Source organism: Apteryx mantelli, chromosome 32, assembly GCF_036417845.1.
Source record: "Apteryx mantelli isolate bAptMan1 chromosome 32, bAptMan1.hap1, whole genome shotgun sequence".
NCBI lineage: Eukaryota > Metazoa > Chordata > Aves > Apterygiformes > Apterygidae > Apteryx > Apteryx mantelli.
Genome location: NC_090009.1, coordinates 192,547 through 210,858, shown reverse-complemented (window position 1 = coordinate 210,858; position 18,312 = coordinate 192,547). Strand labels below are relative to the sequence as shown.

Sequence of the window (18,312 nt, the reverse complement as noted above, 5' to 3'; positions counted from 1 at the left end):
GGGACCTGCCTACTGCACCCCTCTGCTCCATGGGCACACACAACCCCCCGCCTCAGCCAGGCCTTCTTTTCAGCCAAATCATTGCTTCAGACAAGACACAAAAGGGATCAAGCCAGTGGCCTTCCCAACCACACAACACTGTGCAAAGGTTTCAGAAGTGGAAATGCAGAAAGACAACTCACCCAGATCTCTGGACTGTTTCTCTACAAAGAAAAGCAGAAGGAAGAGGAGATTAGGAGGGGACCTGCCTTTGGCAGCACAAGCAACTCTGGAAGGGGCAGGCCCTGCTCTCTGCGTTCTTCCCCCCTTTCCCTTCCCGTACCCAGGCAACGCGCAATGCACAGACACTCGCAGGCCACTAAGCCCTCACACTCTTCAAGCTCTCGGGCAAAAACCAAAACCAACAACAGAGTGTCCATCCCTGGCACACAGCTCTAGAAAGCTTTTGGAACTGGATATGGAGGAAGAAGACTCCCTCATCTCTCTGCACTCTTTCTCCGAAAAGCAAAGGAAAAGGAAGAGGCCATGCGCCACAGAGATTCCCATCCCCAAGGGACAACCGCAGGAGAAGGCATCACTGCGGATGGATGTGCTCCCCTCATTTTATTTTTCTCCCCCAGACCCAGGGAACAGCTCATGCACAGACACTCCCACAACATGCCCTGGGACCAGCCTACTGCACCCCTCTGCTCCATGGGCACACGCAACACCCCGCGGCTCAGCCAGGCCTTCTTGTAACCCAAATCATTGCTTCAGACAACACACAAAAAGCATCAAAACACTGTCCATCCCAAACACACAACACTGTGGAAAGGTTTCAGAAGTGGAAATGCAGAAAGACGACTCACCCAGAACTCTGGACTGTTCCTCTACAAAGAAAAGCAGAAAGAAGAGGAGATTAGGAGGGGACCTGCCTTTGGTAGCACAAGCAACTCTGGAAGGGGCAGGCCCTGCTCTCTGCATTCTTCCCCCCTTTCCCTTCCCGTACCCAGGCAATGGGAAATGCACAGACACTCGCAGGCCACTAAGCCCTCGCACTCTTCAAGCTCTCCCTACTTATTCCACAGCAGCAGCTCACAACTGTGCAGGATCACACTTAGCCTCTTTCCTTTACAATCAATACACAGAAACGGAACAAGCCCAGTCACCCTCCTGTCTTCGACAGCTGTATATGAAGATGAATTCAAGTGAGTGTGGTGTATTTGCAAGGTTTGTGCATCAATAGCAGCGTAAGAGCTGCTCACAGCACCCTGGCCAAGTGCTTTCCCGGGCTGCACACCAACACGCAACATCTCCCCTGCCGTGTCAGCCTGCTGGCAAACTCAGCTGGGACGCTGCTAGAGCAGCTCTCAGCACAAGGGGCATTTTCCCACAACTCCTGCCCCAAAGCCGTGCTGCCTCTCCTCACGCTTTGTCCCCCTGCCTTCTGCTGGGAGCCCAGGTCAGGTTCTCAGCACGCTGAAGGCATGCTGCAAACACAGCCGTGATGCCCGGGGGGAAGCTCCCTTTGCACCTTAGCAGAGGTGGGTCAGGGCCTCCAGCTCCATCACGGCCTCACCCCTCCGCACAACATCCCTTTCCAACTAGATGGTTCCTCCCTTGACCCATCAGGATTTTACCTGTCTTCTTAAACAGACGAACACTGAAGAGAATTAAACCAAGTATGAACACTAACAGAGCCACCAGCATCACTGCCAGAGCCACCTTCCAGGCATGGGCATCATGGAAGAAGGGAGCTAAGAAAGCAAAAGGAAAGGCTCGTTTTACTCTTCAAGGCCTGACAAAAACCCCATGTTTCCCACATGACTGAAAAGAAAAGAGAAAGAAAAAAGACAACCCAAATACAGCAAAGTGCAGCTGGGTGCAGCTGTGCTCCAGGGCACAGGAGGCTCCAGCTGTTCCCATGGGGTCCCTCTCCATTGACCTCCTATCTCTCTCTCACCTCTCAGCACCACCGCTGCCATTCATCTCCCCTCCACACAGCTCCGAAGGGGACGTTCTCCCCCCACTCCCCGACTGACACTGCAGGGAACTCACCTGATATGTGCAGAGACGACTCCTTCTCTTGGCCAAGGCGGCTGTTCCTCACCACACACGACAAGTCCCCGTCTGCCTCCCCCGTCACACTCAGGCTGTGTTGTATTTCAAACAGGCCCTGCTCGTTGCGGGAACGTCTCTGAGAGACCGAGGGCAGACGCTGCCCCCCAGGATCCTTCCACAGCACCTCAGGCTCCGGGAACCAGCCGGACGATCGACACACCACCTCGATCCCTCCGCCCTGGTAACCCTCCAGCGAGACGAGCGGGGAAGAGCCTATGGCTGGGAAGAAAAGGAGGTATCCTGGGTTGAGCACCGAGAGCATCCAGGTCAAAGGGGAAGTACTTTCCTATGCTCTGTGTAGACACCATCCACATCCCCGTCCAGCCAAAGTCACCCATAGACACAGTAAATTCCAGCAATACAATCCCATCCACACAATCCCCCACCCAGGCCACCAACAACCCTGCTCATGCAAGACGGGTGCTCCCTCCTGGGCATGGGTTCAGATGCTCAAGGGAAGAGCCCTCTTGGCCTCCTCCTGGTTCAAAGGCTCTTCTCTTTCACCCATAGAGCACCAACTCCCTCGATGCATGGGCAATTCCCCCATTCCCTGGGGAAGCATTTTCATACCCCTTTGAGTAAGCTGTACTTAGTGGCCTTGTCCAAAACTACCATCATGGAAATGCAGCTAAGGTGGAAATGGCAGATGAGCCACCAACACACCTGCCACTTCCAGTTCCACTGTAGCTTCTGCATAACCAGCAGCACCTTCAACAGTGCAGACGTATGTTCCATCATCGGAGAGTCTGACACTGGCAATTCGCAAGTCCAGTCTTCCTCTGCTGAGGCCATCATGAGACAACTCTGTCCTCCCTTGATATTCTCTCATCTGTCCTGCAAACAGGTCCTCTCCATCCCAGTAATGATGCACTGTTTCGGAGATGTGTTGCCGAATCCACCTGACAGCCATGCTCTGAGCATTCAAGCTGGGGGAGAGCTGACAGGGCAGCACAATGTCCTGCCCCACGGTGGCAGTGAGAGGGTGGCCTGGTCCCACCACCTTCAGCTGGGCTGTGAAATGGAGAAGGACACAGAGGAAAAGCAGACACACACTGAACCTTTGCAGACTTGACTTGAATGATCTGCATGAAAGGGGGATGAGTTTTGTGCGAGTGGTTGGGTGGGGGCATTGTAGCATCAGAAGGGAAAAGCAAAAACACTAGAGAAACTCGGGGAGGGAGTGGGAGAACATGAAGGAGAAGGAGGTTTCCTGGAAAGATCCCCCCAACTCCTCTGGAGTTGGCATCAGCCTGGAAAGGGCTTCCACCTCCTGCTGATCATGTTCACAGAGCGGGAACTCTCCATAACCATACAGTTCAAGAAGGTCTTAAAGAAGAGGACTGAAAATCTAGCCCAGCCAATGCACAGCCTCCACAGAAGAACAAGAGGGAAAATGAAACCGCAACCGGGGCTGTGCTCCAGGCTCACATCTCCTCCCTGACACCTCCTCCCCTCTCCCAGCTGACACAGGTGCCTGGGCACAGCAACGCACATCTGGCAGACACAGCTGGGCAACACCCATGTCAGCCCTGCACCACCCGACACGAGCCACGGCATTCCTACCTGCTCCCAGCTGGAGAACATGGAGAGTCACAAGATAACGCAGGATGCCCCGCAGATGGTTGGCGAGGCTGGAGCAGCCAGAGCCCAAGAGAAACTGCATCTCCCCTGAGGCTCTACCTGGAGAAGACGGAGGGGAAAGGAAAAATGAGGGGAACGGAGGGGCAGCTGGGGCCAAGGGACAGCACTTCTCCAGGACACAGACTCCAGAAATCCCAACAAATCCCCACCACGAACACACAGCCAACACAAACTCCTCACTTCACAAAGCGGGAGCAGGCAGCCAAGGGGGCAAGTCAGGCTGAGCAGGGAGCAAGATGAGGCTTGGATGGAGGGAAGGGGGCAACGTCCTGGCTTGCATTTCTGCCTGCGGAGGAGAGTAGCAGAGCCCAGAGCTGCAGTCGCGGACCGGGAGCCTCCCTGCAACAGTGTCACACAGGTGGTGTCGCAGGGGACAGCAACCCAGGAGCTGCCCGGGCAGAGGAAGGTGCCTGGGCTGCCCAGGGCCTCGCAGAGCCCACCATGCCCTCTGGGCCACCACCCAGCTCACCCCTCCCCACAGCCCAGGCTCTCGCTGGCCCTGCCTCCTCCACATGCTCCGCTTCCTCCCTTACTCTCACACTTCCTTCCACAGTCAAAGTCTTCCTTCCTTCTCCGGACCCCAGCACAACACCCACCCCACACACACCACTACTTTCCCCCACCAGAAACGGCAGCGTGGGCAGGGCCATTGCAGCTCGTGACCAAGGAGGAAACGGTTCTTCAAGGTCAACATGGAACTGCACTCGGCTACCTGGCAAGATCCCCGGGTGCAGGCGAGCTCTGCAGCCCCACACACTGCCCCACGCTCCCTCACCAGCCTCCCCCAGGGGCAGGCGGATGCTGCAGAACTGAGCCAGTGCCCAGCCCCACCACCCAGGCCACAGGCAAGAGCAAAGGATGAGGGCACTCAAAGCCAGGAGCCAGGCCAGCAGGGCAGGAGCAGCCCTTCCAAAACTGCACCGCCCAAAATGATGCTCTTTGCTTCTAAAGAGAGAAGGGAGCTTTTCTACGCAACCGTCTGGACCGGGAAACTCCAGCGCTGCTGCTAGGAACAAGAGGAGACCGGATTACACCAGTTCTGCTTGGCAGCAGGCGGGCCATGGGCCTGCCTCCACTCACTCACCCACTGCGGGTTTGTAGCCCTTCTCTGCTCTCCCTGCAAAGACGAGGCAGGCAGCAGCCAAAGCCGCTCCCCGGCAGTCATCGGCAAGGGGCTAAGCCCCATTTCCCAGCACGGCTCACATCTCCTCCAGAACGGCCCTGCTCCCACTCCACGGCTCCCTGCGCCTCCCTCGCCCAGCACCCGGCACCCCACAGACCCCACATCTCACCTTCCTCCCCGCTCCGCACCCGCCACCAGCCCAGCGCCCACCGACCGACAGACGGCCCCTTACTTGAGCTCTTCTTTCGGGCCACCAAGCCAGCAGCCGCCACGACGGCAGTGAGGACAGCAGCCAGCCCCGTAGGGAAGAGGAGGAGCAGGCTGTTCTTCGGCTCTGGAACCGAGCGGAGCCGTCAGCCGCGCTGGCCAGAAGCCAACCCCGTCGCCGGCCGGGCCCCGTCCGCTCCCAGGGCTCACGACCCCGGCTCTGCGGGCCCTCCGCCCGCTGCAGCCCCGCACTCACCGCAGCGGCCCCTCGGCGCCGCCAAGGCCGCCAGCAGCAGCCCGAGGAGGGGCAGGGGCACCCGGCGCCCCGGGCCCATCTCGCCTGGCCCCAGCCGCGACGCCACCAGCCCCCGCGCCACCGCCCAAGAGCTGCGGGGCGCCGAGAGCAGCGCGAAGGCGGAAAGAGGCAGCCAATGGCGGGGCGGGTTGCCTCTGTCGTCACCGGTCGCCAGGCGAATCCCGGCCGCCACGGTTGCGCCGAGAGCGAAAGCGAAAGCGTCGCGGCGCTGCCCGGGGCCTCCCCCGCCGCGGCCGCGCAGGATGAGGCCGCGCTGAGCCTCCGGCAGCGGCAATTCCAAGCGGGCGGCGATGGCCGGGCAGGGAAGAGCGGCAGCGGCAGCGGCAGCAGCAGCAGCAGCAGCAGCAGCAGCTTGGGGCGTGTTGCGCCAGCGCGGCCGCGGTGGCAGCGCGTGGGACAGCAGCGCCCGTGCCAACGCAGTGTCCATTCTGCCGGCAGCTCCCGCAGCAGGGCCCTCAGCAGCACAGCGCACACCTGGCCCAAGGCAGGACGAGCAGCTCAAGCCTCCCGAGCCTCGTTTATCCCACTTCCCCCACATTTCCCCCACATTTGCTCCTGCACAGTGCATGTTGATCCCTCCCTTTGCCCACCTTTGGTCCTTCCCCTAAACATCCCCTCATCAGTTCTGCACTTTCCCACAATCCCCTTAAAAGATCCCAGAGTAAGTTTGGCGCAATCCCCCAGTTTTCCTTGGCACTGTATTCCATAGTGAGGAAAGCCTCCCTCACCAGGGTAGTGTGGCTGAGCAGTCTAAGGTGCTGGATTAAGGCTCCAGTCTCTTTGGAGGTGTGGGTTTGAATCCCACTGCTGCCTGGTCCCTTTTAGGCCCTTGAGAGGCAGCTGGAGGGATGGAAATGCTTCTTCTCTCTGTGCAGTGCTGGTCGATGCCACATCTAGAGTACAGAGTGAGGAGACCACATCTGGAGTAGAGGCTGTGTCCGACTCTGGGCTGCCCAGCACACGAACCACAGACGGACTAGACTGGAGCAGTGAATCCAGAGACGGAGTGGAGAAAGAGCCATCAAGAGACTCTTCCTCTTCCCAGTGGCATCCAGTGCAAGGCTACACCTCTCCCAAGGGGCAGAAGTTGAAATCCAGGGAATTCCTCAGGAGGACAAGAAACAAGTTTTGCCCAGCACAGAGGAGACTGTCCAAGCTGTGCCCATCGCTGTCCTTGACAGGACCTCAGGGCCAAGCTGGGATCTGAGCATGGACACACAATCCTGCATTCCTGCCCGGCCTTGGGAGGTCCATGCATGTCTCCAGGAGATCCCTGCAGACAGTCCGGGGCTCCCTCTTGCAGGTGAATGGAGTCCCAGTGTCACAGACAGGAGGTTTTGGCCCTGAGGGACGATTAAGCAGTGTCCCAGCAGAATTTGAACTTGCAAGAAGAAATGCACTGCGTCCTCAAGATTTGCCCTGCAGTTTGGGCTGTTCCAACTACAGACAGAATCAGTTATGGATGACACTTCAAGAAGCAAAGGAGAAAGAATGGAACACAACCTCAGTCATTGTAAACTGTGACTAAGGGTTTTTGCCAGCGCTTCTCCCTTCCCAAATCTTGCATGGTTGTGGAGGGCCATGACAGGGTTAAACTGGTGGAAAGTTGCAAGTAGCAAGCAACAGGAGTCTCAGACAAACGTACCCAAGGACACTGGTGCAGCTGGAAATGATACATCCTGAGAAAGTACAGATAAACTAGCAGAAGCCAGTGGGAACCAAGGTTAAGGGCTAGACAGCTTTGCTAAATAAGTAGCAAGGTACAAGGCATGATCGCTGCATGCGTGATCGGTGCCATGATTGGCTCCCTGTGACATAATCTGCATGGTGATTGGCCTAGCAAAGTGTACGACTGCACAAACATATATAAGATGGGCAAATTGCCGAATAAAGTTGGAATTGAACCTGCATTCTGTGAATGCGTATGATTCATTCCCGTCACTCCCGTGGACCGTGACACATGGTCCACGTCTCACCACAGGCAAATCAGCAAGGCACTTGCTAAATTTCCTTCCGGGAAAAAGACCTCTAAAATCAAAGGCAGGGAAATAATGAAAGAGCAGAGAGTGCTTCTGAAGGGAAGTCTTCTTGGAAGGTCAGCTTGTGCTGAAAATTTGGACCTCACTAGGATGACTTTTATTCTCGCAAAAGCTTATTTTGTAAATGCTGGTTTCCACATATTTGCTTTCCCAGTCCCGCTGGGTTCACTGGTATTATTGGAAACAGAGGAACACAAAGTATCCAGGCTCGGTTGTATGGTAGATGCAGGGTATCTACTGCAAAGAAACAGTTGATACTTTTCCAAGCATCCCAAAGGAACACGAAATCAAGATGTGAACTGCTTCCTAGCCACCAATGCCAGGAAGAAAAAAATCTCTTTGACTAAGACAAGTGTTCTGCCTTCAAGCCTAGATCAGGTTGCTCAGTTCTGTGTCCCACCAAGATCTAAATATCTCCAAAGACGCAGATCTCCCATGCCTCTGTCCCCATATTTGACCATCCTCAGGATGAAGGGGATTATTTCCTCCCTTACATTTAATCAGAATTTCCCATCTTGCAAATTCTGCCTGTTGCCTTTCACCCTGTTGCTGGGTACCTCCAAAAGCCTGGCTCCGGCTGCTCTACAACCCCATTAGGCAGTGACAGAGAGTGATTCAATGCCCCTTTGCTGTCTCCTCTCCACGCTGGACAAAGCCCCACCAGCTCGCTGGCCGCTGCTGGGCTCGCTCCAGCCTGTCCCTTCCTGCCCATTAACCTCTCATGGGCAGGCAGCTCAAGTAATGAATATTTGATCATTGGAAAATGAAGTGAGAAAGAGGAGAGAGTGGGCAGAACTGGACAGTGAGAGAGCAAGGGGCTAGTCTGCTACTTGGCTACTTAAAGAAGTAATACTTATACTGATAGCGTGGCTATAAGGAGACGTTATCAACATGTAAGAATTAAGTAGAATGTTAAAGGTGATGGAGAACTGTTTGCCCTGTCCCCTGCCCTCATTAGGGACCCCACAGTGCTGGGGGCGACATGTCCCCTGCTGTCTCCACTGTCCCTTCCCCGAGCAGGAGGGGCCCATACGCAACTCAGGCCAGTGCAGGGAGGCCTCTACCCACCCCAAAAGGTGACGGAGTGTCCGTATCTAGCCCCAAAGGTGCAGGCAGACTGGTACCCACTGCAAAAGGTGACAGAAGGTCCATATCCAACCCCAAAGGCGCAGGGGGACTGGTACCCACTCCTAAAGGTGGTGAAGGGTCCATATCCAGCCTGAAAGGTACAGGCAGCAGCAGAGCCACCCCAGGGTCACCAGCCCCAGTGGGTACACGAAGCCCTGGAGCCTGGTGGTGGCAGCACCTGGCAAGAACGGCTGCCTCCACCTCCTAAATCTTCTTCACTCCAGTTGCAAAACTCTTCCACAGGCAGGAAAGATTCCATGACAAAGAAAAGCACTGGGAGCCCCCACTGCCTCGCCTCCACGTTCGTGTGCAAACCTTTATTGACCACAGTTCTGCTGAACACCAGCTTGGCAGGACACAGCGCGAGAGAAACAAGAGCCCACACACCCTCCCCCCATTCACCTCCAAGCACATGTCAAGGAAACCCAGGCACCTGGGGGACTCTGGGCACCTCGTGCCAGCAGACGGCACGCCGGCTCGACGGCAGGCGGGCCAGGGGCCTGCCTCCACTCACTCACCCGCTGCGGGTTTGTAGCCCTTCTCTGCTCTCCCTGCAAAGACGAGGCAGGCAGCAGCAAAAGCCGCTCCCCGGCAGCAATCGGCAAGGGGCTAAGCTCCATTTCCCAGCATGGCTCACGTCTCCTCCAGAACAGCCCTGCTCCCACCCCACGGCTCCCCGCACCTCCCTCGCCCAGCACCCGGCACCCCACACACCCCACATCTCACCTTCCTCCCCACTCCGCACCCACCACAAGCCCAGCGTCCACCAACAGCCGGACGGCCCCTTGCTTGAGCTCTTCTTCCGGGCCACGAAGCCGGCAGCCGCCACGACGGCGGTGAGGACAGCAGCCAGCCCCGCAGGGATGAGGAGGAGCAGGGTGTTCTTCGGCCCTGGAACCGAGCGGAGCCGTCAGCCGCGCTGGGGGCTCGGGGCTCAGGACCCCGGCTCTGCAGGTCCCCCTCCCGCTCCAGCCCCGCACTCACCGCAGCGGCCCCTCGGCGCCGCCAAGGCCGCCAGCAGCAGCCCGAGGAGGGGCAGGGGCACCCGGAGCCCCGGGCCCATCTCGCCTGGCCCCAGCCGCGCCGCCACCAGCCCCCGCGCCGCCGCCCAGGAGCTGCGGGGCGCCGGGAGCAGCGCGAAGGCGGAAAGAGGCAGCCAATGGCGGTGCGTGGCGCCTCTGTCGTCACCGGTCGCCAGGCGAATCCCGGCCGCCACGGTTGCGCCCGAGCGGAAACGGGAGCGAGCCCGAAAGCGAAAGCGAAAGCGAAAGCGTCGCGGCGCTGCCCGGGGCCTCCCCCGCCGCGGCCGCGCAGGATGAGGCCGCGCTGAGCCGCCGGCAGCGGCAATTCCAAGCGGGCGGCCATGGCCGGGCAGGGAAGAGCGGCGGCAGCAGCAGCAGCAGCAGCAGCTTGGGGCATGTTGCTCCAAGGTGGCCGCGGTAGCAGCGCATGGGACAGCGGCACCCGTGTCAATGCTGCCTCCGTTCTGCCGGCAATTCTCACAGCAGGGCCGTCACCAGCACAGCGCACACCTGGCCCAAGGCAGGGCGAGCAGCTCAAGCCTCCCGAGCCTCTTTCATCCCATTTCCTCCACGTTTGCTCCTGCGCAGTGCATGTTCATCCCTCCCTTTCCCCACCTTTGGTCCTTCCCCTAAACATCCCCTTATCAGTTCTGCACTTTCCCACAATCCCCTTTAATTATCCCAGAGTAAATTTGGCGCAATCCCCCAACCTTCCTTGGCGCTGTATTCCATAGCGAGGAAAGCCTCCCTCACCAGAGTAGTATGGCTGAGTGCTCTAAGGTGCTGGATTGAGGCTCCAGTCTCTTTGGAGGGGTGGCTTCGAATACCCCTGCTGCTCGGTCCCTTTTAGGCCCTTGAGAGGCACCTGGAGGGATGGAGTCGCTTCTTCTCTCTGTGCAGTGCTGGTCGATGCCACATCTAGAGTATAGGGCGAGGAGACCGCATCTGGAGTAGCTGCCCAGCGCACGAACCACAGACAGACTGGACTGGAGCAGTGATTTCACCAGGGACGGAGTAGAGAAAGAATCAGACTCTTCCTCTTCCCAGTGGCATCCAGTGCAAGGCTACGCCTCTCCCACAGGGCAGAAGCTGAAATCCAGGGAATTCCTCTGGAGGATGAGAAACAAGTTTTGCCCAACACGGAGGGAACCGTCCAAGCTGTGTCCATTGCTGTCCTTGACCAGACCTCAGGGTCAAGCTGGGACAGGGCAGATGGTCAGGGGAGTTGCGTTCTGCCCCCCCTTTATTGATGGCAAGGTTGAAATAAGGGAGCAGTGGATCCGAGAAACTGCTGGTGAAAGCAAAGAGGTGGGACCTGTCGGTGAGGTTGTAAAACGAGACCTCACCTGCCTCATAGTCGAGGAAAATTCCCACCCGCTTGGGTGCTGTGGTCACAAGCAGAGTGGTTGAGGGGGAAGCTGAGGCCTTGGAGATTCCCCCCTGCCCCCAATTAGGCACACAGCCCACTACCCATCCTTGGATGAGACTTCGATAGGTCCCTTCCTCCACACAAATGCCCTGCACATGCCCAGGGTCCAGCCGTTCTGGCCCTGTACCTGCACCTCCTAGTAGTGTCTCCTGCCCGCAAATTGGTCACAGCCCAGGACACAGGCACAAACATCAAATCGCTTGGGGTTGTCAGGCAGATCTTGTCTTACATCTCCATAAGCCAGGTGTTTCCTGTCCCTGGACAGTTGTCTACCTGAGCCAGTTTCACAGTAACCATCTCTTTTCTGGTCTTTCAGGACGTTGTTGTATGGTAGATACAGGGTATCTACTGCAAAGAAACAGCTGATACTTTTCCAAGCATCCCAAAGGAGCATGAAATCAAGATATAAACTGCTTCCTAGCCACCAACGCCAGGAGGAAAAAAATCTATTTGACTAGGACAAGTCTTCTGCCTTCAAGCCTAGATCAGGTTACTCAGTTCTGTGTCCCACCAAGATCTAAATATCTCCAAAGACAGAGATCTCCCATGCCTCTGTCCCCATGTTTGACCATCCTCAGGATGAAGGGGGTTGTTTCCTCCCTTATATTTAATCAGAATTTCCCATCTTGCAAATTCTGCCCGTTGCCTTTCACCCTGTTGCTGGGTACCTCCAAAAGCCTGGCTCTGGCTGCTCTACAACCCCATTAGGCAGTGGCAGACAGCGATTCAATCCCCCTTTGCTGTCTCCTCTCCATGCTGGACAAAGCCACCACCCTCAGCCTCTGCCCATCCATCCGGACCTCCAGCCCCACCAGCTTGGTGGCCACCGCTGGGCTCGCGCCAGCCTGTCCCTGTCTGCCCATTAACCTCTCATGCACAGACAGCTCATGTCATGAATATTTGATCATTAGAAAATGAAGTGAGAAAGACGAGAGACTGGGCAGAACTGGACAGTGAGAGAGCAAGGGGCTAGTCTGCTACTTGGCTACTTAAAGAAGTAATACTTATGCTGATAGCATGGCTATAAGGAGACGTTATCAACATGTAAGAATTAAGTAGAATGGTAAAGGTGATGGAGAACTGTTTGCCCTGTTGCCTGCCATCGTTAGGGACCTCACAGTGCTGGGGGCGACATGTCCCCTGCTGTCTCCACTGTCCCTTCCCTGAGCAGGAGGGACACATACCCACCCCAGGCCGGTGCAGGGAGGCCCGTAACCACCCCAAAAGGTGCCGGAGGGTCCATATCCAGCCGCAAAGGTGCAGGGGGACCTGGAGCCACCCCAAAAGGTGCTGGACGGTCTGTATCCAGCCCAGCAGCAGGGGTGCCCACTCCAGCTCCCAAATCTTCTTCACTCCAGTTGCAAAACTCTTCCACAGCAAGGAAAGATTCCAGGACAAAGAAAAGCACCTGAAAGCCCCCACTGCCTCGCCTCCACGTTCGTGTGCAATCCTTTATTGACCACAGTTCTGCTGAACACCAGCTTGGCAGGACACAGCGCAAGAGAAACAAGAGCCCACACACCCTCCCCCCATTCACCTCCAAGCACATGTCAAGGAAACCCAGGCACCTGGGGGACTCCGGGCACCTCGTGCCAGCAGAGTCCATTGAACTGCCGGTGCAAGGCCAGCGTGACGGAGGGGAGAGGAAGGTGGAGAGCCGGGGTAGAGCCTCTGCTCCGTCCTGGGCTCACACGCACGGCCCCAAGAGGTGCCAGTGGGCGAGAGCAGGGCTTGTGCCCCAGCAAAGGCAGCACAGGGCAGGGGAGAGGCCAGGACACCTGGGCAATTCAGCCAGGGCCTCTCACCCTCCTCACAGCCTCCCAAACCTCCTTCCCTTCTCCAGGACAAGGAATGGAGACCCAAAGAGCCCCTGTCCCCTTCAGCCACTGCCTGCTCCCTGGGTTTGGGCAGAGCTGAGCTGACCATCTGCTCCTGCAGGACCAAGGAGGGGAGCAGAAGGAGCATCTGGGGAAGGACAGGAGGCCTCCAAAGCTGGGGATGAGGTGGGGTGAGGTGTGTGTGTGGGGGGGGTGCTGTTGCTGGGGCCCAGCCACACTGATCCTTTTTCCACACAAAACCAAGGGCGGATCCTCCCCCAGCCCAATAATTCCAACTGGAACGTGTAGATCTTGGCCCCATTATCAGCACTGACAAATGTCACCTGCTCTTCTGTGTAGTCCAGATACACCCAGATCCTCTTGGGGACTGGGGACAAGGACAGGGGGGTGGGAGGGGATGTGAGAGCCTCAAACTTTCCCTTCTGGTACTGCACGGCCCAGATCCCTTGGTCAGGGCTTGGCTCAATCAGTTCCTTCCTACTCAAGGACTCCCTGGCCACCCCCACAGACCAGTGTTGCTCAGCACCCACCTCCCCCTCCACCTCCCACCAGTGTCTCCCCACAGTGAACCCCTCACAGCCCAGCACACAGAATGAAGAATCAAATCTCTTGTAGTAGTCAGGAAGGACCTGCCATGTCTCTCCCCATCTCACGCTTCTGCAATCCTTGGACAGGATGAGCTGGGGATGAGCTGTGTCTGGATCCAGGGAAACCTCCTCTGCAGGCACAAGAAGAGTCAGAGTGTCAGGGGCAGAGGCTCAGCCCTGGGCAGGCTTTCCCCTCTCTGGGGAAGGGTCTGCCCCACTGAGGTGGAGATGCGGCACCTCCTTCCACCAAGGAGAAACAAGGACTGGGGCCCTCAAGGTCATGGTGCAAGGTACAAGTTCTGCCCAGCCATGCACTGCCTGAGGACAGGGACTGCCCAGCACTGCCCCTGCACTGCCCAGACCCATTGCCCCCCACGCACACAAAGAAAAAGAGCATGATACCCCTGGGAGGAAAGAACGGGCAGAGGATTAAACAACAAAATGGCTTCACCTTTGTCTATAGGCAAAATGTGTCTTCTCCATGCTGCAAGGAAAGATGAGAGCCGGTTACAACACACAGCCTGTCACCAGGCAGGGCCACACTGTGGACATGGGCAGGGGAGAGGGTCCAGCCCTGTTCTGGTCACCCAGCGGTGGCCACAGTTCCCTGCACATCACACTGGGGTTCCCCAGGGCCCAGCCACTGCACTGCTGCAGAGGATGGGCAAAGAGGGAAAGGGCTGAGCACCTGGAGCCTGGGCAAGGGCTCGGCTCTGGGCCCAGAGCTCGCGGCACAGGGAGACTCACCCAGTTCTGCAGCTTGTTCTCCTGGAAAAACAACAAAAGCAACATGTGATCAGAGCAGGGTCTTCTCCTGCCATGGCTGCTCCCTCAGGAAGGGAGAGAGCTCAGGTGTGGGTGCTGTGCACTAAAATCCCTTCTGTTTTGAGGGCTGGCTAATGTGAAAAGAGTGCGTGCTCCTGCAGAAGGCCTCTGAACCAGCCTGCCTCCTCCCAGACCCTCAGCAGCAGCCAGCAAAACCAGCTCAAGGGCTTTCCAGACACTCCTGAGTTCATCCTCACTCAGGACAGAGCTTTGGGGGCTCAGGCTGACAGACTGAGACCTTGCTCAGAAAGCACTGAACTTGGGACAACTGTCAGGAGAAGCTACCTCTAATTCAGGAGGGAAGAGATTTTTGCAGGGGTTTTACAAGTGGAACCAGGAAAAAGAGACTCACTCAGCTCCGTGGTCTTTGCCTCTGAAAAGCAAAAGAAAATGAAGAGTCATCAGCAGAGGAGCTTCCCATCCCCAAGATACGACCCCAGCAGAAGGCATCGCTGGGGATGGTCCTGACCCCCTGAGGATTTTGCATCTCTCCCCCATATCACGGGAACGGGCAATGCACAAACACTCTCAGGGCAGGCTCTGATCCCAGTCAGCTGCATCCCCGTGCTGGGGACATGAACAGCCCTCAGGCACAACCTGAGCTTTAACTCAAATCCTTTCCCAGGCAATAACCCAAACCAACAAGCCAGCGTCCATCCCAGGCACACAGCTCTAGAAAGCTTTTGGAACTGTATTTGGAGGAAGAAGACTCCCTCATCTCTCTGCACTCTTCCTCAGAAAAGCAAAGGAAAAGGAAGAGGCCATGCGTCACAGAGATTCCCATCCCCGAGGGACAATCGCAGGAGAAGGCATCACTGCGGATGGCTGTGCTCCCCTCATTTTATTTCTCTTCCCCACACCCAGGGAAAACATAATGCACACACACTCCCAGAACATGGCCTGGGACCAGCCTACTGCACCCCTCTGATCCATGGGCACAGACCGCCCCCCCACTCAGCCAGGGCCTGTTTCAACCCAAATCATCTCTTCAGAAAACACGCAAAAAGCATCAAGCCAGTCTCCATCCCAAGGACACAACACTGTGGAAAGGTTTCAGAAGTGGAAATGCAGAAAAACAACTCACCCAGAACTCTGGACTGTTCCTCTACAAAGAAAAGCAGAAGGAAGAGGAGATTAGCAGAGGACCTGCCTTTGGCAGCACAAGCAACTCTGGAAGGGGCAGGCCCTGCTCTCTGCGTTCTTCCCTCCTTTCCCTTCCCATACCCAGGGAACAGGCAATGCACAGACATGCACAGTCCACTAAGCCCTCGCACTCTTCAAGCTCTCAAGCAATAACCAAAACCAACAACAAAGTGTCCATCCCAGGCACACAGCTCTAGAAAGTTATTTTGAACTGGATATGGAGGAAGAAGACTCCCTCATCTCTCTGCACTCTTCCTCGGAAAAGCAAAGGAAAAGGAAGAGGCCATGAGCCACAGAGCTTCCCATCCCTGACAGACAACCACAGGAGAAGGCATCCCTGGGGATGGCTGTGCTCCCCTCATTTTATTTCTCTCCCCCACACCCAGGGAACAGCTAATGCACAGACACTCCCACAACATGCCCTGGGACCAATCTACTGCACCCCTCCGCTCCATGGGCACAGAGAACCCCCCGCCTCAGACAGGCCTTCTTTTCACCCAAATCATTGCTTCAGACAAGACACAAAAAGCATCAAGCCAGTGTCCATCCCAAGCACACAACACTGTGGAAAGGTTTCAGAAGGGGAAATGAGGAAAGACGACTCACCCAGATCTCTGGACTGTTGCTCTACAAAGAAAAGCAGAAGGAAGAGGAGATTAGGAGGGGACCTGCCTTTGGCAGCACAAGCAACTCTGGAAGGGGCAGGCCCTGCTCTCTGCGTTCTTCCCCACTTTTCCTTCCCACACCCAGGGAACGGGCAATGCACAGACACTCGCAGGCCACTAAGCCCTCGCACTCTTCAAGCTCTCAGGCAATAACCCAAACCAACAAGCGAGTGTCCATCCCATGGGCACAGCTCTAGCAAGCTTTTTGAACTGGATATGGAGGAAGAAGACTCCCTCATCTCTCTGCACTCTTTCTCCGAAAAGCAAAGGAAAAGGAAGAGGCCTTGTGCCACAGAGCTTCCCATCCCCGATGGAAAACTGCAGGAGAAGGCATCCCTGGGGACGGCTGTGCTCCCCTCATTTTATTTGTCCCCCCTACACCCAAGGAACAGCTAATGCACAGACACTCCCAGAACATGCCCTGTGCCAAGCCGACTGCACCCCTCTGATCCATGGGCACAAACAACCCCCATCCTCAGCCAGGCCTTGTTGTAACCCAGATCGTTTCCTCAGACAACATGGAAAAAGGATCAAGCCAGTGCCCATCCCAAGGACACAACACTGTGGAAATGTTTCAGAAGTGGAAATGCAGAAACAAAACTCACCCAGAACTCTGGACAGTTTTCCTAAAAAGAAAAGCAGAAGGAAGAGGAGATTAGCAGGGGACCTGCCTTTGGCAGCACAAGCAACTCTGGAAGGGGCAGGCCCTGCTCTCTGTGGTCTTCCCCCTTTCCCTTTCCATACCCAGGGAACGGGCAATGCACAGACATGCGCAAGCCACTAAGCCCTCGCACTCTTCAGCCTCTCCCTACTTATTCCACAGCAGCAGCTCACAACTGTGCAGGATCAGACTTTGCCTCTTTCCTTCACAATCAACACATAGAAGCAGAACAAGCCCAGTCACCCTCCTTTCTTGGACAACTGTATATGAAGATGAATTCAAGTGAGTGTGGTGTATTTGCAAGGTTTGTGCATCAATAGCAGCATAAGAGACGCTCACACCACCCTGGCCACGTGCTTTCCGGGCTGCACACCAACACGCAACATCTCCCCTGCCGTGTCAGCCTGCTGGCAAACTCAGCTGGGACGCTGCTAGAGCAGCTCTCAGCACAAGGGGGATTTTCCCACAGCTCCTGCCCCAAAGCTGTGCTCCCTCTCCTCCCGCTTTGTCCCCCTGCCTTCTGCCGGGAGCCCAAGTCGGGTTCTCAGCACACTGAAGGCATGCTGCAAACACAGCCGTGATGCCCACAGGGGGGAACTCCCTTTGCACCTTAGCAGAGGTGGGTCAGGGTCTCCACCTCCATCATGGCCTCACCCCTCCGCTCTTCACCCCTCCAAACAACATCCCTTTCCATCTAGATGTTCCTTCCCTTGACCCATCAGGTTTTACCTCTCTTCTTAAACAGACGAACACTGAAGAGAATTAAACCAAGTATGCACACTGACAGAGCCACCAGCATCACTGCCAGAGCCACCTTCCAGGCATGGGCATCATGGAAGAAGGGAGCTAAGAAAGCAAAAGGAAAGGCTCGTTTTACACTTCAAGGCCTGAGGAAAACCCCATGATTCCCACATGACTGAAAATAGTGAAAGAAGAAAAGAAAAAAGAAAACCTGAATACAGGAAAGTGCACCTGGGTGCAGCTGTGCTCCAGGGCAGAGGAGGGCTCCAGCTCTTCCCATGGGGTCCCTCTCCATTGACCTCCTCTCTCTCTCTCTCACCACTCAGCACCACCGCTGCCATTCATCTCCCCCCACACAGCTCCGAAGGGGACGTTCTCCCCCCACTCCCCGACTGACACTGCAGGAACTCACCTGATATGTGCAGAGACGACTCCTTCTCTTGGCCAAGGCGGCTGTTCCTCACCACACACGACAAGTTCCCGTCTGCCTCCCCCGTCACACTCAGGCTGTGTTGTATTTCAAACAGACCCCTCTCGTCACGGGAATGTCTCTGAGAGACCGAGGACAGACGCTGCCCCCCAGGATCCTTCCACAGCACCTCAGGCTCCGGGAACCAGCCGGACGATCGACACACCACCTCAATCCCTCCGCCCTGGTAACCCTCCAGAGAGATGAGCGGGGAAGAGCCTATGGCTGGGGTGAAAAGGAGGTATCCTGGGTTGAGCACCGAGAGCATCCAGGTCAAAGGGGAAGTACTTTCCTATGCTCTGTGTAGACACCATCCACATCCCCATCCAGCCAAGTCTGGAAGGGGCTGCGGGACCAGGCATTCACACACCCGGGGCG

The 18,312-nt window shown here is 56.6% G+C and overlaps 3 protein-coding genes across 13 annotated transcripts in view; 1 reads left to right on the top strand and 2 right to left on the bottom strand.

Moving 5' to 3' along the window:
* The window catches only part of LOC106490780 (zinc finger protein 850-like), a 214,217-nt gene that overhangs the window by 138,671 nt on the left and 57,234 nt on the right, over positions 1 to 18,312 (bottom strand).
* The window catches only part of LOC136994708 (zinc finger protein 208-like), a 206,892-nt gene that overhangs the window by 145,480 nt on the left and 43,100 nt on the right, over positions 1 to 18,312 (top strand).
* The window catches only part of LOC136994710 (butyrophilin subfamily 1 member A1-like), a 35,347-nt gene that overhangs the window by 2,731 nt on the left and 14,304 nt on the right, over positions 1 to 18,312 (bottom strand). Inside the window, exons 1-9 of one of the 11 annotated variants that reach the window (XM_067313744.1) lie at positions 9,539 to 9,642; positions 9,281 to 9,445; positions 5,097 to 5,198; positions 3,664 to 3,780; positions 2,764 to 3,111; positions 2,038 to 2,319; positions 1,620 to 1,736; positions 849 to 869; positions 183 to 203 (exon numbers count right to left, since the gene is read on the bottom strand). In XM_067313744.1, coding sequence (XP_067169845.1) covers positions 183 to 203; positions 849 to 869; positions 1,620 to 1,736; positions 2,038 to 2,319; positions 2,764 to 3,111; positions 3,664 to 3,780; positions 5,097 to 5,198; positions 9,281 to 9,445; positions 9,539 to 9,617 — 1,252 coding nt within the window. In that variant the 5' untranslated portion in view covers positions 9,618 to 9,642. The other 10 variants (XM_067313746.1, XM_067313745.1, XM_067313754.1 and 7 more) reach the window with 10 other exon arrangements.